The sequence below is a fragment of the Epinephelus fuscoguttatus genome, linkage group LG20 (assembly GCF_011397635.1).
Source record: "Epinephelus fuscoguttatus linkage group LG20, E.fuscoguttatus.final_Chr_v1".
NCBI lineage: Eukaryota > Metazoa > Chordata > Actinopteri > Perciformes > Serranidae > Epinephelus > Epinephelus fuscoguttatus.
Window position 1 is genome coordinate 17,268,577 of NC_064771.1, and position 21,458 is coordinate 17,290,034.

Genomic DNA, 21,458 nt, shown 5'->3' on the forward strand with positions numbered 1-21,458 from the left:
GTCCTATCTATCTCTATCCAACTGGGATGTTACTAATGACTTAAGCAATGTGGAAACTTTTGGCTTGTCCTCCTGATTACAGATATATGCTTATTCTCATTATCATCCCTTTCAGGCTAGGTCTGCCAGTACACCTTGGCACTATGGCGCCCTCCTCAGGTACCTGGGAGACTGTGATTTGAGCCATGATCAACCTGTGTGGCTTTTCACACTTGTTTCCAATCTTAGTGCCTTTCACCAAAAGTACAAGTTTCATAGTTGTGCATGATGTATAAAAACAGTATTGCGACTAAAATAAAAACTGTTGAGGCTCAGTGACACAAACTTCTCTTTCAAAATGTGAGATGGTTTCTCTCTCATACAAATCCATGGTCCATTCTAGCACTTACAGCTTGAAACCTCCAAAGAAATAACTGCATTAATTCATGTGTGACGGAATTATTTGACGACTGTGTTACAACACAGTAAGTCAGAAATGCAATTTTAACTTTGATTGTTATCTATAAAGTTTCCACTGAGCATTTTCCTGGATCTATTATGATGTTTACTATTGTGACTGTCATTAAATTTGTACTGTCTTTTGTCTGTATTGTGCCATTCAGTGCCAAAGGTTTGCACCATTTGAGCTATTTAAATGAGCTCCCTGCTTGAGTATCAATTCAAAACCGAGGCTTAAGTCTAGCCAGCGGGACTGAAAGAAACTGTGTCACCCAATAGCGTGGGCTCCATTGTATCCGTGAAAGGCCTAAGCAGCACTCTGGGTATTGTTTTCTTTAAAGGGGAGTCAGGTTACCTTGACAACCGCAGGATGCCTACCCATAGGCCCTGGGACAGAGAAAAGACACGGCCAGAGAAGGAGGGAAAGAAAGCGAAAAGAAACAAAAAAGGAGGCGAGATAGGCTACTTCCCAGTCCAAACTTTATTTCCTTTTTTTTTAAGTTTGTGTGTTTTGAAAACAGGCCCGATGGTTGCCAGTGGGTTAAGACGGAGACCCGAGGAGGTGAGGATGTGTGTGTGTGTTTGTGTGTGGTTGTGCATGTGCAGGTTTGTCTTTTACGCTGAGCCGCTGACATCTCTGTATCTGTCTCACATTGTCACACAGCAGCAGTTTGGTTTTGTTTAGGTTCAGTATTTCTGTCAGTGTAATGAACATGTTCAACACACTTGCAGAGAGACCGCAGGCTTAAACGGCTTTCATGGCCAGTCATGCTGGCAACAGCATTACTTTGATAATCTATTTATGCCTGCAGACGTTATTGATGCAATTCATGTGGAAAGTGTGACCGTCCATTTGCAATATAAAGAAACCACAATGGACATTTAAACCTTTATCCAGAATATGAGTGGAAATAGTGTATGAATTATGTTTTTCTCTGCCCAAGTTATGACTATACATTTATTACTTACTGGGATTTGCAATGTGCTTGTTTTGACAGTGAGATACAGCATCCTGTAAACAGCAGGCCATGCATGTTGCACTGCGGCCACGCAGGTAAGCCTCATCATCATTAACAGTGGCTAATCAGTGGACAGGAAGTAGCAAAGCTGTACAGTAGCAACAGTCCATAATTACATTTCGCTTTACTTACTTAGCTCATTTTTTCTCATTTTGACAGCTGATGTCTGAGGTCCACCTCACAGTGACTAATGTGTAACTGATTATATTCATAATCACATCTTCCCTTTACATGGAGCTGGATATCCCCAGCATGTGACATCACCAACAGTAGCTATCAGGCCATCACAAAGTAACCTGTTTTCACATGATTTACAGCTCTGCTACTTTTCCATACCGTATAAACCCTAATTCAAAGACATGTGATGTTGCGATGAGTGCTTTGACAACTTTGATGAAACACAGATTGATAGAATGAAATGGAAATAATTTGTTTGGATCAGAATCTGGAGCTTTATAGGCACTGAGAGAGCCTTGAAACTGTTTGCGCTTGGCTACGCAGTGTTTCTTTGGGTAAGGGTTTGTGGGTTTACTGGCCTGATGAAAGTGAGACCAAAGTGACTGCTCTCTCTGCCCCAGTTATACTGACGCTTGGAGCCCATGTGAGCAGTGAGCAGACACGTGCTATAATCGCACATCACGCTTCAGATATTTGTTTTGACACACCAGGGTCCCCATTTGAAGTCATGGAACAGTTTAGTTCTTCACATTCTCTGCGTATTTGACGAAAGACAAAGTCAGGCTGTGCGTTTTTATTGCGTCAAATCCGCTCTTAAAATCAAATATATGAAGTTAAAAGGGGATTTAACTGGCTGGTTATGACACAAATTGTTAAAAGGTGGTATTTTATGTCATGTTCCATATATGGCCAATATACTTACAAAGAAAATACACTGATGACATATCTGGAGATGTTACTGTACCTTATAGCCTACCTCTGTGTCTGTGCTTAAAAAATATCATGCACAAAACTGGGCATGTGTAAAGATTGTAGCTCAACTTGTTTGAGAAATTTGATTTTGTTTTTTGTTTTTTACCGCTAAAACTAGCACTAGTAAACCTAGTTAGTAAGCTAACAGGGAAGTTTAACCTTAGCTAACAGTAACAGATAATTGCTTGAAATTGTTAGCTTCAAGTAAGGGATGATTTCTTCACACAGCTAGCTTAAATTAAGCCTAATGGATAAATCCTAAAAATGTTATCTCAAAGTAGCCTAATGAATGAATGCCTGAAGTGGTTAGCTTAAACTAGGTAGGCCTATATGCTTGAAACTGTTAAAGTAATGGATAATTGCTTGAAATTAATGGATAAGCATTTGAAATTGCTAGCTAAACGCAATGGGTAAATGCTAGAAATTGTTAGCTCCAAGTGATCCAAGTGTCCTTGAAATTGTAAGCATAAAGTAATGATAAATTATTGACACTATTAGCTTAAATTAATGCATATACCCTAAAAATAGTTAAAATATTGAGTAGTGGTTGAAATGGTTATCTTAAAGTAATGGATTTAAATCAATGGATGGTGAAATTGTCAGTTTAAAGTAAAGGATAATTTCTTGACACTGTTAGCTTAAAGTAAGGGATCATTTCTTGACACTGTTAGCTTAAATATGTGGATAAATCCTAAAAGTTATTATCTTAAAGTAACCTAATGAATTGCTTACAGTGGTTATCTTAAAGTTGGTATATGCATCAAACTGTTAAAATAATGGATAAACTCTTAAAACTTAGTTTCTGCTAGTCCAAGCAAGATGAATGAATAAACTTGATCAAAACCGACCTTAACACTGACACAGTTCAGTTACATGAAAAAAAAATCAGGTGGTGTCATGGGATTCTTGAGTTGGATGTTCTCTGTTTGCTGTAGCATTTCAAGAGGTTTCTCTGTGTATTGTGCCCTCTAGTTGTTGCCTGGTGCTCTGTCTGTGCCTGTCTTTATCCACCCTGCTGCTACAGAGCCTCTGGGTGCCGATTGAGATGACCAGGGATGAACCTGCTGGCAGGTCACCTGAGGAACAAGGTAACATATACACACACAGCTTAGTTTAGAAGTGGACAGTTAAAAAACAGAAGCCTTAACCTTTTTAATAGTAAAACATGAAACATCCATGTGTTCCTAGACAAACATGGTGTTTGAGCAGCACTGATTATGAATAACGTATAATAAGCACATCATAAAATTATAATCTCATTCAGATGTGATGTCTTCACACCAAGTGCTTATTGTGGAAATAGAGCAGCATTACTCCAGGGGATAGGACCTGATCTGACTGTCTTCCCAGTGTTAGATGAAGCTTTGTACACAATTCGTGGTGGGTCCTCCCATGTTTCTGACAGTTGTGGGTTTGCGGCCAAGATACCCGTGCTCAACTCAATCGTCTACCTAAACTGTTTCCCTAAAGAAGGGTATTTAAGGGGGCAGGAGACAAAGTTGTTTGGGCAAAAGCTTTTTTCCTGGTTTACAAGGAAGAGACAAATATTGTCAACATTCTCCTCCAGAGTGTGTGTGTGTTTCTGTAAAATCAGCGTTCTTTCTTTTGCACCCAAGGAATAAATTAGCATATTCTGGTGCCATGTCTACCCCAGGCTCAGCAAGCTCCACTCTGTGTTTTAAATGGTTCTCTACTTAATGTTCAATTTGTTGTTTTTGTTAGGGATCTTAATTTAACCATTTTGTTTGTATCATTCTGATATTGGTTTAATTTTCAATCAGATCAATTTAGATAAAAAATATAATCTCATACAGATGCTGCGCAGTTAATCAATTTAACCATCTCATGAGGGTTAAAAAACAGACGCACAGATTTAATTCAAGGCATACCAAGACCACATTGTTTTGTGAAAGACTCTGATAAGATCAATCCGATTCAAAATGTAATCACATACGAGGACTTTTTATCTAAACATCCTGATTCGTTTCTTCTCAAATTCAAGGAAATTTATCTTTAGCAGAGAGTAAAAACCACTGGTGCATCTCAGCCAGCCACAGGCCCACAATTGGTCTGTGCTTTGAGAGACCCACCACGAGTTGTGTACAAAGAGCCAACCAGCCATGGTCAACAGTTGTGTTGGAAAATATGCCACATGGGGGAAGCTGTTGGTCAGCGTGCACAATTAGTCCAGCTCAAATTTAGAGGCTTAGCTTCGATCAGCCACTTTGAAAAATTATCCGTCTGACCAAGTCAGTTGATGTCGTATCCAAACTTAAATTCAATCCTGGCTGCGGCAGACAGGAAGTTTGTATCAGTGGGTTGCTTTTATTTTTTTGAAACACATTGTTGTTCTTTAAAAACACATAATAAAGATCTTTGTACTGCTCATTTTCTGTCTCTCCAAATTTGACACAAATGTTCACTTGGACTCAAGGATGAACTGGTTAGATTTTTGTGGTCATAGCTCAAAGGTTAAGGTCAGAGTGATCTTGCCTTGTCTCGTTCTTGTGAACATGATACCTTAAGAATACCTCGAGGAAATTTCTTTGAATTTGGCACAAACTTTCACTTGGACTCAACTATGAACCAATGAGATTTAGGTTATCAAAGGTCAAGGTCACTGTGACCTTGCATCCATTTCACTCTCATGAACGCAATATCTCAGCAAGACCTCAATAGAGTTCTCTCCAATTCGGTACAAACATCCACTTGGACTCAAGAATTAACTGACTGACTGAATTTGGTGGCCAAAGGTCAAAGCTCAAGGTCACTGTGACCTCACAAAACATGTTTTTGGCCATAACTCAAGAGTTAGTACGCTAATTATGACAAAACTTAACACAAATGTCTAATAGGATAGGATTTTCTGACCATTACTCAATGTTATATCAGGAACAGAAGGGGAGACATTTGGTCAGACACTGAATCTTGGTGCCCACCTTGAAACTGTGCTGACTGTGTAGATCTTCTGTGCTGCCAGGGGAAAGATGTGTGTAAAGCATTCATGTTTTCACAGACATGAATGTAAACTGTAAGTGAGGTATTTGCGGAGAGTTACGACCGCAAAGCAGTAACTCTAGTTTTACTTGTCATATGACAAGTAAGTAAGGGTTGCACACATGTACCCACACACATTATTGTATTAGCTGCACAAACACACATTTATAAGTGTTTAAACTGTTTTGTCACACTTATATGTCATAGTAGTTATGTCATACAATTGGCATTAAGATATTACAGGATCACACCTCTTCTCTCCCATTCATCTGTCATTGCATCTGCCCAAAGGGCCCCTGGGCATGTAAGTAGTGATATGCTGACAGTCAGCTGAACAAATACAGGTGAAATGACATCACCAGTCTGGTGGATTTTACATTTAATCAGAGGTCAAAGCTCTGTCCCCAAGGAGATCCTTACTCTGACCTCAGATCAACCCTAACTCCACCAGCATCCCCCCACCTCACCAAGTAGGAAAAACACAGCGTAACTTGTCTTTCTCAACAACTGTTTCCAACCATCCTGAGGCCCCCACTATAACACTTAATATTGTTCATACAGTGCCAACACATGCTTCATAGAAATATTTCAATCAAGACAGCTTTGATCTGCCATCTCAAATGACTCATTTAAGCTCCTCTGGCAGGCTTTTAAAATACAAAGTCGATGTTTTTACGGTTATAGCAGTGGTTCTCAAACTTTTTCTGCCATGCCCCTCTTCAGAAGCCCTGGTTATCCATGCCTCACCTGCAGTGACTCTACGCCCCCGCAAGGAGGCATGCCCCACAGTTTATGAACCACTGAGTTATGGCAAGTTGGTAACTACAGTCGAATGCATGGCAACTAGCTATGTAGCTAACAGAGAGCTTAACTGTGAAAACTGCTAGTTCAGATCAGTCAAACACTTTACACTGGTCGACCTTTCAGATCAAAAACAAGAGGTACTGTAGTTTGTTAAAAACAGTAATAACATATAGACACTGTAACCCACATTTTATGGCCTTAAATGTAAAATGCTTGTTTTTCGGTGTGGGTGTCTTGTAAATGTTGGAATCCTTCTTTGAAGACACTTTATAAGTGGTTAAGGCTCTGGTTTCCAAACTGGGGGTCAGGACTCCCTCTGGGTCTCCAAGGTAAATCTTAGGTGTTAAAATGTGATTAAAGAAATATGAATTAAAAATACATATTTCTATCACACAAGATTATGTTTCATTCATTTAAAATTTAGTCAGGACCACTTTAGTAAAAGAAAACTTTATTTCCATTTGCAGTATTATATTTGGTGGTATCATTCTGTTCTGGGGCTCTGCCTCTCTGCCTTTCCTAGGCCTATCCAGAAAGCCTAAGGTGGAGAGAGCACACCTCTCTGCCCTTCCATATGCCTAGATGAAAAGTCTAAGGTGGCGAGACCACACCTCCCCTCCACATGCCTTCGTGGAAAGCTTAAGGCAGAGAGAGCACACATCTGTGCCCTTCCATACGCCTGTGTGGAAAGCTTTAAGGTAGAGAGAGAGCACACCAATCTGCCCTTTCATGCGCATACGTGGAAAGCCTTAAGACAGAGAGAGCAAACCTCCCTGCCCTTCCATGTGGCTACATGAAAAGCCTATGGCAGGGAGAGCAGCAGCAAAGGCCCCCGGGGAAGAGAACAGAGCAGCATCAATGACAAACAGAAATGACACTGATAAGTCAGACACAGCATGAAAAGGAGGAGCTGGGGTGAAGGCGGGTTGCAATGCGGCTTGCAGAGGAAGCAGCAACAGTAGGCAGGCCAGAGCAGTTTAAATAGGGTAATTGGTTGGGTAGAAAGGAATCATGTAATCTATCAGCTGACTCCCTTCCATCAACCAGCTGCTCCATGAGTTGATTGGGCTGTTTGAGATCAACTGATATAGCTGGGATGTAAGCTGAGCTTGACATTGTGCCCTGCCTGAACTAACACTATGCTCAATTTGTTGTTTTTTCCCTTATAAAATATTGGACATTTTCATCTCTTTAGGACTCTAAAAACTAGGAAAAACCAAACTGCTGACTCCTAATTTCTGCATCAAGCTTATTCCCTGTGACAAGAGGTTGCAAAGAGATGTTGCATTATTTTAAGGGGTCACAAGCCAAAAAGGTTGGGAAGCACTGGGTTAATGAATGCACAGCACATGTATGTAAATATGCTGTTTGTGAATAACTTGAGGTCAGCAGTTTGAGCTTAACACTACATTCAACAATGAAGGTGTCTGAGGAAACATTCACAAAACATATACATACAGTATGCCTGTATATATATATGAGTGTATGTGCCAGTTTGTGTGTGTGTGAGCCGTCCTTGAAACCACAAAGCTCTAGTTACAATCAGAAATGTTAACAGAAAGTATAACATCTTTATCTGTCATAAAAAAAGTCCTTCAGGAAAAATCACCTTTGTAAAAATGACCAGTTACCCTCTACATGGAATATGGAAAATACACTTAGCCCTAACTGCTGCTTTGTTTGCAGTAGATCAGGTTAAGAAAATAGCATTACATCACCCTGCTGTTTCATGAGACACAGAACAAGATTTCCCATGACATAACACACAGTATTACTACTTAAACATTGTGATGGGGGTAGCATATGATACTGTACATACACGACATGCCATGTTGTATTTACTTTATGTCACAGGTCAGCGTGGTCCTGGCTTTCGCAGGCTGGCTCTCCGCTTGGAGGCTTTGAACACTCAGGTGCAGAGGCTGAGCAGAGAGAGAGATGCAACTCAGCTGACAAAAGATGATCTCAGTCTGCTACTACAGAGGTAATCAACAACATCTCTCGTCTTAACATACAAACAGGGTATAGCTTATTGTATTTGTTCATACAGTATGGATACATATGCGCTTGTTCTCCAGCTTTAGACAGGACCAACAAGGCTTAGCCCGTTTGGTGGAGAGGGAGTTGAAGAGAGTGTCTCAGAGGCTTGACCAGCTCACCCGTCATCAACACCATCACCATCAGTCTCACACACCATCTCCACATGATCACCTCGGATTACACACAGGTAAAGCTCAGCCCAGACCTTCATGTTTGTGACCACCTCCAGTGTGGGACTGATAAAGTCTTGTCTCATCTTGTCTTAACTTAAACACATACCTTTTGTTTTTACCTTCTTGATAATAATATACATTTTTAAAGATTTTAGAGTTGTATCGAAGTGTTTTTAAATCTGAAAAGTCTGAATTTATGACATGATATCATCAAAACTGCACACATCGTATGCACAACGCTCTATGACATTTTTGTTCAAAGTGTGGCCCGCGACATTTGAGGCTTTGCTTCTGTTGGGGGGTCCGGTGGATCCTCTCCTGGCACTTTTTTTTTTTTTTGGATAAAAAAGCTCTGTTTTGATGCTTTTTATGCTCTTTGGGACCTTCTTTATAATCAAAGTACAAAAAAAATTCCAGTGTGGGTCAGTTTATTTTTACTGTGAGTTAGAAAATTGTCGGCGGGCCACCCAGCACCCTAGTATCACTGATCTATGGGGTCTAAATTAGCCTGGCTGAGACCCCACACTCCGATTTAGACTGAAAAGACAGGTGTATTGGGCTATCACATACAAATCTTGCCTAGTCTTGCTGTAATTTTACGATGCACTTTGCTTAAAGCAGCCCATTGTCCAAGCTAAAACAGAGATTTTAGGGTTTGTTCCAGTTATAACATGCTCTAACATTCTGGCTACACCAAATAAATACACTCTCCCCTCCCTGCATGTTGCCAGCTTCAATAATTGCAAGCTTCTCTGTGGTTTACTGCAGTGGTAGCGTGATACTCTGAGCCAAATGCACAGTTCATAGCCTCAATAGAGGTTAACCACACAGTGAAATTAACAAGCTGTGATAATGGAGGGTGTGAATGGGGGGGGTTAAAGGGCAGTGGGTGCAGGTGGTTATGGGGGATGAAGTCCTTGAATAGAAGTTTAACAAGTCCCACAGAGCCAGTGTCGATCAACTGGTTGTGGGGAGCGGAAAAAAAGTTTACATCTACACTACGACCCTCCTGAGAGGTGTCAGGTGAGAGTCGGGTTACGCACCCTGGTTGGCACGCGAGGGGCTGTGTGTGTGTGTGTGTGTGTGTGTGTGTGTGTGTGGGCAGTGGGGATGAGTGGCTGCCTCCTTTCTTGAAAAAGGGAATTCATAAAGCACAGGCCACACAGACACCATACCGTGCGTATGCAATGGTACACACTTGTCGACATGCACAATTATGCAGTATGTACGCACATGCCACCCGCATGCACACAAACACACACTTCCCCATCACCAGCCTGTTTGCCCCTTACCCTCCTCCTCTCACATTACCTCACACTCATAAAATACGACTGAATTACCCAGGAGTCCTTTCACCAACTTGTCTACTCATACTCATGTTTTTGCAGAGGGAGCACTTTTTTCTTTTTTGCCGTGCTCCTATAGCGTATCACTGTTTTTAGGCTTTCACACTTCTGGTTTTCTTATCTTTTTTTCCCCCTCTTTTCCTTTTTACTGTGTTGTTTTACATAGTTAAGGACTGTGTATTTTGGCTGGGGCGAGCATTGTAAAAGGGTATGTTTGGTAGGAGGCAGGTGGGTCAGGTGTGTGTGAGTGTGTGTGTTCATTCCAGCTGATTGACATTGGCTGGAGATGGTGGGGGGGCTTACGGGAAAGGGCCTCTGAGAACACACTGCCTCTACTCTAATGCCTCTTACACGCATGGCAGCACTATACATCGTGCTGATGGCTGCTATTCATTGTGAACATTTCAGCGGAGAGGTTGTATATCAAAGTTATTATTCACTGTTCTTCATTACCCACGTTGAGTCGACTCCACAATGTGCTTTTTGTTACTAAAGCCAGGATTTGGGAATAATGATGCATTCAAAATGGCCACATAAAGAAAAACTGTGTGACAGCTAATATCTTACCCACAGGGCCCAATGAGAGGTGTGAGGTGCCAATGGACCCTGCGTATCCGGTGTGTGCGGAGAAAGTGGAGGTGAGAAAGTGGAAATATATGGTAGCATGAAATTAATGGCTCTGTGTGTGCACTGTTTTAGGTGTATTGAAGTGCTTAACTCAACTTAAAGGGACAGTCCACCCCCAATTAAAAAATACACATTTTTCCTCTTACCTGTAGAGCTGTTAATCAGTCTAGATTGTTTTAGTGTGAGTTGCTGAGTGTTGGAGATATCGGCTGAAGAGAAGTCTGCCTTCTTTTCAGTATAATGGAACTATATGGCACTCATCTTGTGGTGTTCAAAATGCCCCCCAAAAATTGGAAAACTCAACAGCAATGTCTCTTTCTGGAAATCATAATGAGTTTCTCAAGATCAGTGGTTCCCAACTCGTTCAACCCCGGGGGTCCAGTTTTCTCCTTGGTCATTAGTTCAAGGTCCACACAGTTTAATATATTCAGTGTCATATTTGTATTTGGCATGTTGTCTAGCTAGTTTGCTGCCTCTGTCAAAGAGCTGTCCGTTAGTCACTCACTCTACAGCAGGAAACAGCACTTCAAAGCCAAAGCTCTGTGTCGGAAAATCACTGTGCTTCAAAATAAAGTGTGTTTTTACAAACATGACACATTGGCAAGTCACTTGCGGTCCATTAAGAGTGGACCACGACCCACCAGTTTGGGATCACTGGGAGTTTGTTGTGACCTTAGCCCTTTTTAAATAGGAATTGTGCAAATTTGCAGGAAAGCCCAATCAGTCTTCATTCAGCATTGGCAATTTAAAAACAAAATCGGGGAATGAAGTGGCATTTTGCTTCATTCCCCAATTTTGTTTTTAAACTGCTGAACGAAGACTGATTGGGCCACTGGGGAGACAATTCCTTGTCTCCCCCTCATCTTTACAGTGTCTGTAAGGTTTGTGTTTCCCTCTTGCTGCTAGCTGCTCATTCCTGCTATCAGCCGTTTCCTGTTAGTCCACCTCCAGTTGGTCGCACGTGAGGCATCGTCAACAACTCCTCCCACAAGTCATGGCGGAAGGGTGCCTTGTTCTTTTTAAACCAAAAAGGTTCTGCCAATATGTTTACCCCTTTGCGCTGGAAATTGGGCATCTCGGATCAACTCGCCAATCCAGCTGCGTGTCTCAATGCTCGCAACATTCGCTGAAAATCTGGCAGTGTAAAAGGGGCTATTGTTTTCTTTCTACCGCACTACACCCACCAACTGTACCACTGCACTGTTCTTTCACAATCCACCCTACTGAAGGAAAGAGGATTTCAAGTTACAGCTGGTTATAGCTCTGCCAGGGAAGACAATATTAATGTTTACATCTTGTGCTGGTACGACCACGAGCATGAGTAGATGCACAGTTCCTGTACATTGTTTCTGTACATAGGTGTAGTTCAGAAGAAAATAGTTCCTGCATGAAACTGCTCACAACAAGGTCTGTGGATTATCCTGAGTAACCTGTTCATGATTTCTGGAAAAAGGCATTGCTGTTGAGTTTTTCAAATGTATTTTTTGGTACTTTGAGCACCACAAGCCGAGTGCCATCTAGTTTCATTAGGTTTGAGAGAAATCAGACATCTCTATGGTTGATATCTACAACAATCAGCAACTCACACCAAAAAAATCTAGGTTTATTAATAGCGCTACAGGTAAGATAGTAAAGCTATGTGTTTTTGATTTGGGGTGAACTGTCCCTTTAATGTTGTTTGTATGTAGTTCCCAGTATATGAGCTGGATATGGAAAAAACATTTTAAAATCATGGCTATTACAGTATAGCATGATATCACTAAAAATGCACCTTGTTATTTTGGCTGATTTAACATCTGTCTCTCTGGCAGTTCCTGCGGGCCCATTGGCAGTCAGACTCCTGTTATGCCTTTTATGGAGTGGATGGTACAACATGCTCCATACTGACATACCTTAGCCAAATAGAGGACTTTTGTCCCCCTCGTCTTGGAAGAAACCACTCTGCGCTGCCATGGCACCAGAAACCTCCCTCTCATACACAGAAGGTACAAACACTGTATCACTACTATCACTATACTGTAGAATGATTAAGCTCATGATCTACTCCACTAAAACACTACTATAATTTCTGTTTCACGACATGCATACAGGCTGAGATACATACAACTCTGAGCCCACTGTATGAGGTCATCAGCAACAGCAGTGGTCCCGCTGTAAACTTCATCCGATCCAGAGTAGAAAGGATGTCTGAACGGTGGATACAAGCTGCTCTGAGGATGAGGCAGAGCAGCAACAGGACAGTCTCGACCCAAATGAGGGTATAACAACGAGATATTACCCCAACATATGTTTAGAGGTTATCAAAAACACCCCTGTGTGATTATGATGTTTATGTAAAGGGTTTTTAGTATCCATTAAAGTTGGATTTGGATTTTATAACGCACCCACCTCCTCTAGGTGCTGCTGTATCCTGGGGCCCTGGCTGGGAGTGTTGGCCAGCGTTTTGAAGCCCTGGTGGAGAGAGGGGGTCCTCTAGGGGAGCTGGTCCAGTGGGCCGACCTCGGCGCCTGTCTCACAATCCTGGGCCACAACTTAACCTTCAGCACCTCACAGCAACAACTCCACAGGTTGGCACCACTGTCATCTACCACTACTTTCATCTGACACAAAATGTTTAATGGCAAAGTACTGATTACACATATGAACAAAGTTATTTGTAGGTGTCTAGTCTTGGATTACACTGATATGACGATTGATGTTGAATGATGCTGGTGTGATGTGTGTTTATTGTGATTGGTCCAGCCTGGTAGGTGCTGCGCCAGGGCAAGGCAGTTGTCCAATCCAGAGGCCCCTGACCTTTGACCTCATCTACACTGACTACCATGGCCTTGCTCACCTTCAAGGCGCCATGGGACTGGCTTTCCTGCATTACCAGTACGACCACAATTTGTTTTTTAATGAACCAGCACTCCTATGTTTTCTATGATATTTTACATTTACACAGTTTTTAATCTCTGTAAACATGAATATTCATATAAATGCAGAATCTGTTGGCAACAGTATACGATTTAGTGTCAGAAGTGTTTTAGTTTGCATTTGTAGTCCAACTGACATCGACCAGTTACAAAAGAGGTGGAATGCATCAGCCAAAATGCAATCTCGGAACACATCGGCTATCATTTGATGTGGAGTTAGCTTTTTTCTAATTTATCGGCATTCATATGCGGATATCTGCCTTTATGAGTCAAAATCATTTCTGGACCTATCCCAAGTTGCTAATTGTACCATAAATAATGCACAGAAGAGGAGGTCTTGTCCCAGATATCCACTGGCTTCACTGGATCTCCTAAAATATTGGTCACAGAGGCGTCAGTTTATAGCCAGTGGGTTGCAAGATTACACAGTTTTATGCATTTTGCAATGAGCTACAAGTGCATTTAATGGTCCTTTGGATCAATGCCTTTCGTGTAATGGTAGATAAAAGATGTATAAACCCTGACCTCTATTTAATGATTATCATAAATGAAAAAGCCACATTCTTGTAAGCCCTTAAATAAGAGTCATGTGATAGAGGCAGCATTACACACCATAAGTTGTTAATATATTAATAGAAAATGACTGTGTGTCAATGTAAGATACATTTTCTGATCAGCTATTTTCAAAAATTCATTCCAGGTGTCGCTTCAGAATCCTGGACTCCTTTGGCACCGAACCAGCCTTTAACTTGGGGAGTTATGCGCATAGTCATGGATATAAAACGCTGTGGGGCAGCTGGGGTCTGCAACCTCTGCAGTATATGACCATGTTCCGTAAGTCTGTGCATGTATTCGTGTGTGTGTGTATGTGTGGACGTGTATGTTGTGGGGACATAAATCTGTTTACACAGTCACATTGTGGGGACTTCTCTTCCTTTCGGGGACACGTCCCCACAATGTAAATCTTTTAAGTTTAGAATGAAGACTTGGGTTACAGTTAGGGAGAGATGGATGGAAACATAACTCTGTGTTTGTGTGTGTGTGTGTACACACGTTTGTAATCATGCAAACATGTGACTCAACTGTGACACTGTCTGATGGCAACTCAGTACAGTACATTGATTCAAAATAACAGTACCTATTTCTCAACACACATTTCCAGACATATTTATATCTTGCTGCCGCAGCACTGATCCTTCACATGCACCCCTCTAAGCGTCTTCACAGTGAGAGGATTAATAGCTGAGGTTAAATAAACTCAGTGCCCAGACTGAGCTTTCATTCCAACACCTCTCCCTGTCATCTTCCCCACCCTGCCGGGAGATGGAGACAAGCTGGACGCCCTGGGCCGAGAGCCGCCTCAGCCTCTAACACTGTTTATTTGTCTTGCTGAGGGGGAGACAGGGATGGATGTTAGCTGACGGTGGGGAAGGTGCAGAAAGAAAGAGACAAAGACACAGGAAGTAGAAAGAAGCCTGAGATAAGAGCGGGCGGGTGATTATGCTTCTGTTTTGAAATGGGGAAGAGGAGGACAGTTGACTAAAGGACACTGAACAGACAAGCAATGAAGCAGAAGTGTATACAGGCACTGAAACACTGAAACCAAGAAACTTCATGCATCACAGCTTCCCGTCACACCCCCACATGTTGCATGATTTTGATCGTATCAGTCTGTTGTTGCATATCTCTGCTAATCTGATAAGTGAGCCTATACAGGTGTAAGAGACAAGCAAGGACAAATGAAGCTGAAAAGAAGCCAGGAGGAAATTAAGTGCTGCTGTACGGGTGAATGAGGGGAGATTTGGCTTAAGTCTTTTAAACATGTATCTTAAATGACACACACACTGACAAATGTTGTAGAAGTCAATGTGATGCTTGCACACAAGTCCACACACACACACACACACACACACACACACACACACACACACACACACACGTACACCTTTGCTGGCACATTCCTATTAAAGTAAATACTCATCTCTCACACCTTCTTTAGTGTGTCGGAGGGCAGCAGGGTGGCAGCTGCCTATCCAAACAGCCAGACGTTCTCATTTCCTTTAACAGCTGATTTATACTGCTCAGCATGTTTTTCCTCTCTCACAGAATTTTAATCTCGACTGTTAAAGGTCCAGTGTGTAGGATTTAGGGGCATGTATTGGCAGAAATGGTGTATAATATTCATGACTATGCTTTCATTAGTTTATAATTACCTTAAAATAAGAATCATGTTTTTGTTACCTTAAAATGAGCCGTTTAAATCTACATACAGAATGGATTCTCTCCCATGGAGTCCATCATGTTGTTTCTATGGTAGCCCATAATAGAACTAAAAACTAAACACTGCATCTAGATAGGGCCATTTACATTTTTTTGTCTTTTTTGCCACTGTTCCCCTACATGCTTGGCACATGGGACAAGTTTCAGTTCTGCAACCTCACCACTAGATGCCACTACATCCCACACACTGGACCTTTAACTACAATACTCCTGGCCTGTGCTGTCACTAATGCCTGTCCAAAAGTAACCTCAATTTTAACTGCTCTGTGATCTGCTGTCTCTAGCCCATACCCCTGATAACTCCTTCCTGGGCTTTGTGAGTGAGGAGGCAGTGAGCGAGGAGGTAAGGGAGGATGAGCTGGAGCCGGACACCTTCAGGAAAGACAGGATAGCGGTTGTCTACGGCAAACAGGACTACATGTGGCAGGTATAATGACCAAAAGAGTATAGTGTAGAAAGTTAGCAAGAAAGACAGCTTAGTGTTTTTGTATATTCTTGTCTCAAAGGGATAGTTTGGATTTTTTGTGATTGTTTTTTTTTAAGTGGGGTCATATGAGATACTTACCCATGGTCAGTGTATTACCTACAGTAAATGGCGGCCTGCAATGCCATCAGACTAGAGAAGCAGACAGGCATACCACCACGGAAGCTAAGCAATGTACTGCTTTGGATGGGGGCAGCAGCAAAACGATCTTAGCCATCTTAGTCATCTTATAAAAGCCCCACTTAAAAAAACTAACAGTATGAATGAGTGTTATACTGTAGTTAGAATATTTTCACAGCTTTAACTTGCCGTCAATCAGCCCTGTCTGTTGGGGAACTAAAACTGTCATTTCCATCTTTCCATCAAAGTCCACCAGACTCCTTTGACAAAAAGTGATTTTACCTCGCAGAACACAAAGAGCTGCTTGTCTACCACTGCCTTGATCACTTATACTCTAAAAAATGATTCATGAAGTTAGTAGATAATGCTTAAAATACAGAAGTTATTTAGTATAACAGATGACGTTTGTCACATTAAAGTGTTATAGTCAGTTGACAACGTATTTTCAAGAGGTTAACATTTTTGATTTGGATGGAATTGAAATAAATAAATTAGAATATCATAAATTAAATAATTTGACCACTAAACATAAATATTAAGTTGGTTCAACTTAATTAAGCTTTTTGAAATCAAAGCTAAATATGTTGGTTGTAACAAACTAATTGAGTTTGGTAAATTATAAAAGACTTGTAGGATTTACTCAATAATGGAGTTGGCACTACTTAAAAAGATGCATGCAAACTGTTACCTTATTTTTTCCAAGTTAAACCAATGTATTCTTTTTTAGAGTGTAGTCTGTGTTAATGTATTACTTTGGTGTTTTAAAGGGCTAGATCAGATCCACTGAAGTGCTGACTGCCATCTATTGTATGTAATACACTGACTATGGCTCAGTTCCTTATACATCTCCACTTGAAAAAATCCAAACCTTCTTTTACGGTACTCTGAGTGTGTTTCTGCATGTTTGTGTAACTATCAGGGTAAATCTGAGTATGTTGAGGTGATCAGTGAAGAGCTGGAGACCCACGCTACAGTCTACCAGCCTCCAGGTCACACCTCCAGTCTGCCCAGTTTCATCAGAAACCATGGCCTGCTGACTCAGGAACGCTTCCTACGACTTCTCCGCAGAGCCAAGGTCAGATAACAGTCAGCGAATCTGAATCTTTAGAGTGCATCTAGTTTGTCTCAAGTACATTTGTAGATTTATTGAGAATTTGTGGCATGATAATGTTGGACTGAATTGAAGCCCAGCATGGATTCCTGTCCTAATATACTTATCCTGCTTGTCCTGCCTTGTTTTTAGGTTATGAAAAATCCTCATTAGGATGCAAAATAATGCGTCTTCCTTCTGATGGTTCTCTCTCAGGTGTTTTTAGGTCTTGGGTTCCCCTATGAGGGTCCAGCTCCCATTGAAGCAATAGCCCTGGGCTGTGTCTTCCTTCAGCCACGATTTGACCCCCCACACTCGTCAGACAACAATGATTTCTACAAAGGCAAGCCCACCACAAGAGAGGTAGGTCAAACTGAAAAAAATTACACATTGAATTGAGCATAAATATTGTGCACTGATTTGAAGACATAACAACAGTAAATAACTTTGGATGACAGATCTCCTCCCAGCACCCTTATGCTGAAAAATTCATCGGCAAACCCCACGTGTGGACTGTAGATGTGACCAACAAGACTGAAGTACGGGAGGTGGTCAGAGTCATTCAACGCACAGAGGTGGTGACCAGAGAACAAGCAATCATACTGTACATAGACACAAACCTTGTAATCTTTTGAATTTAAATAAGAGCAGCTCTGAATAAAAGTGCATGTGTGTTTTTGTAGGTGAAGCCTTTCACTCCCCGAGAGTTCACCTGCGAAGGAATGCTGGAGAGGGTTCACACATATATTGCTCACCAGGTACAAAGTTGGAGCAATGTAGACCTGTTGCAGTATTTCTGGTGCTTCTTCTACTAAATTAGTCTAGTTGAATTTGAAGAGTGAGTTTTTATTCCTTGGATAATGGAGAAATAATTCAGTTGTTGTTTGGTTTCTTTTTTTCTTTTAAATCCCTCCAGAATTTTTGCAGTAAATCCGTCCCTACTTGGCCACCAGAAAGCACTCTAAGGGTGCACTTGGGTCCCCTGGGGCAGTCATGCGTAAGCGTGTGTCGACGGTCCTCCCTTGTGTGTGAGCCTGCTTTGTTTCACCACCTGAACAGTCCTGCTGCGTTTATCAGGTGAGAAATCAGTGGGCACAAACATGCCATTTGTGCTGTGTGCAGCTGAAAGTAAATACGCTTTCATTTCCCTTTTTTTTTTTGCAGACTCAAGATCGGCTGCTCCAGCATGGAACAGGAAGTCAACCATCTGTTTCCTTCCTACAGCCCGTGGGGCCGACGCTGCGGCCTTCAGCGGGAGCCTCTGCTGTTCAGTTGTGCCGGCTCTGACCCCTCTCACCGGAGACTGTGTCCCTGCAGAGCTCACGTACCTGGACAGGTGGCACTGTGCCCTGACTGCCTCTGAATGACACTGTGAAAGAACTCAGGAAATAGCAGGAGGAGAAGAGAAAAAATGTGATATGATGAAGGCAGCACCAAAGAGCTATCTGCAATGCATACTGTATACATAGGTAAAGATTTGATCTTGACCAAAGAGAGACGGCTGTCCTGCCAATGCTTTTGAAAGCTTTGTTTGTAGATCTCATGCCAATGGTGAAAGATAGAGTATCTGCACTCTATTTTATTATGATGTGCACATTGAAATGAGTTGAAAACCAACTGTCAGTGCCCCAGTAACTGAGTGAAGGAGTCATCTCAATCAGCATCCCTGCCATTTAGTTTTTCACAACAATTTTAGTTAATTTATCACAAACACATGAAGGTGTTCATCCCTATGGGAATGGACCTTAATGGTCGCTGATTGATAAGTGAATATAAGAGAAGTCGTGCCAAATAGGTAAAGTTAGTTTATATGAAAAGTCAGAATATGACAGGGTGCATCCACTTGTGGATTTATCTGGTGCGATTGTTATAGACAAGTCTTTGTTGGTATTTTTTCGTGACAGTCATTACTCAGGAACCAAAACTGAATGAGTACTTCACCCCTGAAGGACCATTTGTATGTCAGTTACTCACCTCGTATTAAGCTGTATTCATGAACAGTGAACGAAGAATCCAAAAACGTAAAAAAATTCTTAATTAACTGAAAGTTTTAGGGGTCCACATTTGACATCTGCAAAACTGCACCAACCATCCATTTACAAACTCTCAGAATGTGTGCAGTTTAATCCAAGGGATTTAATCCAGGGATGGCTGTGGCTCAGAGGTAGAATGGGTTGTCCACTAATCGGACGATCAGCAATTCGATCCCTGGCTCCTCCAGTCTGCATGTCGAAGTATCCTTGGGCAAAATACTGTTCCATCAGTGTGTGAGTGCATGTGTATGGTTACTGAGTAGCAGGTGGCACCATGTATGGTAGCCTCTGCCACTAGCGTGTGACTGTGTCTGAATGGGTGAATGTGACATGTAGTGTAAAGAGGGCTTTGATTGGTCGGAAGACTAGAAAAGCTATACAGGTACAGTCCATTTACCATGTATTATTTACCCAGTCATATGTTCAGTACTTCTCAAACACATGGATTTGTAAACAGATGTCTTGATACTGTATTGTTACTGCTGTTGTTAAACACGAACCCCTGTGACTTCAATTTGTCAGGAAATTTTCAGTTTTCTTCGTTCACCATGGAGACATGCGAGAAACAAAAAGTTTTCTTACCGAATCCAACGTAACACTGGGTGAGTAATTGATATACAAATAATCATTTGGGTGGTGAAGTATTCCTTTAAAATGTTGAAGGATGATGAATTCAAAGCCTGGTCATGCTGCAGAATAAAATCCCTCTTGTTTTTGTAGCTTTTCCTTGATCCCTTAAGCAAACAGTCTAAATGAAGGCAAGACGCACTTTAGGGAAAAGGTGTTAATGTGTATTTAACTTAATCTAAGTGAGAAGTGGCACTTATGGCTCTAAAGCCATTTAATTCTCTTCTCTGGTTCCAGATCATACTCCGTACAGGGCACTTCAATATTATGCTAAATAAGTATCCAATCATTCATTTGCTTACAGTAATGTATCACGCCGGTCAGCGTTGCATGGGATTACCGCTCATGTAACCCCTCGATGCATTACTGGCTGCAAATATTAGCCCGGGTCTCGGAGGAGAGCGGGTGACAGCCTAAGTGATGAGGCTCATTATCTGAGTGAATCATGGATAACCTCTGGATGCCTTTGGGAGGTCACAGCCATATGACCATGATTATACTGTCATATAAGCCATTGGTTCCCAACCGTCTTTGACTAAGGAAACCTCCTCAGCTCTGTTTTAATCCATGCCCCCCGCCAGTATAGGCAGAACCTCATTGTTTGTCTTTCAAACACATATTTTGCGTCATTTAGAGCGGGAAAAGAAGTCACTGAAGGCAGAATTAATTATGTTTTCTTGAGTTATTTTACTAGAAATTATGATTTTGATCATAACAGATGACTCACTTTGCCCTGAGTTCTTGCGTTTGCTCCAATATTATTCCTTGACTGCCTCATGACCTATGGATACTTAAAGCCTCCCCAAGGGTGTTTTGCACCCCAGGTTGATATGAGCAAACATGGAAACTTTACATACAGTAAGTGAAGTGATTTGGCTACATGACGCATGCATAGAGACGTTTAAAGCCTGAATGTCTCCATTTCAGAAGCCTCAAATGGTCACACAGACTTATCCCATCATCCTGAAAGAAACAAATGATAACAAGTAAAGGCCAGACTACAGCGTTATAAGTGATGGGGTGCTGGATTAACATGGCGCAGCTGTTACCAAAGATGGCTCCAACAATGGCAACAAGCTGCTATTTTGAACCGGGTCAATGTGAGGTTTTTCTTGGAAACGACGCACTCGTGAATGTTAATTGGCAGAGCAAGAGACCTTTTCCGCCCCGATACACTTCATGTGACCAGAACATATTGTCACTCAGGGATCAGACCGCTCAGGGCTGCGACGACAGGACCGCTCGACAATGTGATTGACCAGTAAATGCCTGTGAAACGGTCCATGAAAACAACACTTGTGATGACTTTGGTGGACTCTGGTGAATTCTTTGGACCTGTCAGATGTGACTTTTGCTTAATTAGCTGAGCGGTCCAAAGATGATGGAAATGAACTTGTGTTCATGTCAAAAGGCTGTTTGGATTAAAGGAAAATAAAATTTGCTTTTGACTCACAGGGACGCCTCTGAAACTAATTTTTGGAAAGTGATGTGTCATTTCTGGATGAGTCATGTTAATTCATATCACTTACATGGGG

General features: G+C 41.7%; 1 protein-coding gene across 1 annotated transcript in view; it reads left to right on the forward strand.

Annotated features, from left to right (window-relative positions):
- Positions 1-21,233, forward strand: part of LOC125880821 (alpha-1,6-mannosylglycoprotein 6-beta-N-acetylglucosaminyltransferase B-like) — a 25,183-nt gene extending 3,950 nt beyond the window's left edge. Inside the window, exons 4-20 of the mRNA XM_049563570.1 lie at positions 1,437-1,492; positions 3,360-3,475; positions 8,043-8,172; positions 8,267-8,415; positions 10,321-10,385; positions 12,186-12,359; positions 12,465-12,632; positions 12,772-12,941; positions 13,117-13,248; positions 13,990-14,123; positions 15,854-15,996; positions 17,093-17,248; positions 17,480-17,626; positions 17,722-17,838; positions 17,947-18,021; positions 18,180-18,340; positions 18,428-21,233. Coding sequence (XP_049419527.1) covers positions 1,467-1,492; positions 3,360-3,475; positions 8,043-8,172; positions 8,267-8,415; positions 10,321-10,385; positions 12,186-12,359; positions 12,465-12,632; positions 12,772-12,941; positions 13,117-13,248; positions 13,990-14,123; positions 15,854-15,996; positions 17,093-17,248; positions 17,480-17,626; positions 17,722-17,838; positions 17,947-18,021; positions 18,180-18,340; positions 18,428-18,626 — 2,262 coding nt within the window. The 5' untranslated portion in view covers positions 1,437-1,466 and the 3' untranslated portion in view covers positions 18,627-21,233. The remainder of the gene's footprint in view (positions 1-1,436; positions 1,493-3,359; positions 3,476-8,042; positions 8,173-8,266; positions 8,416-10,320; positions 10,386-12,185; positions 12,360-12,464; positions 12,633-12,771; positions 12,942-13,116; positions 13,249-13,989; positions 14,124-15,853; positions 15,997-17,092; positions 17,249-17,479; positions 17,627-17,721; positions 17,839-17,946; positions 18,022-18,179; positions 18,341-18,427) is intronic.
- Positions 21,234-21,458: the final 225 nt, after the last annotated feature.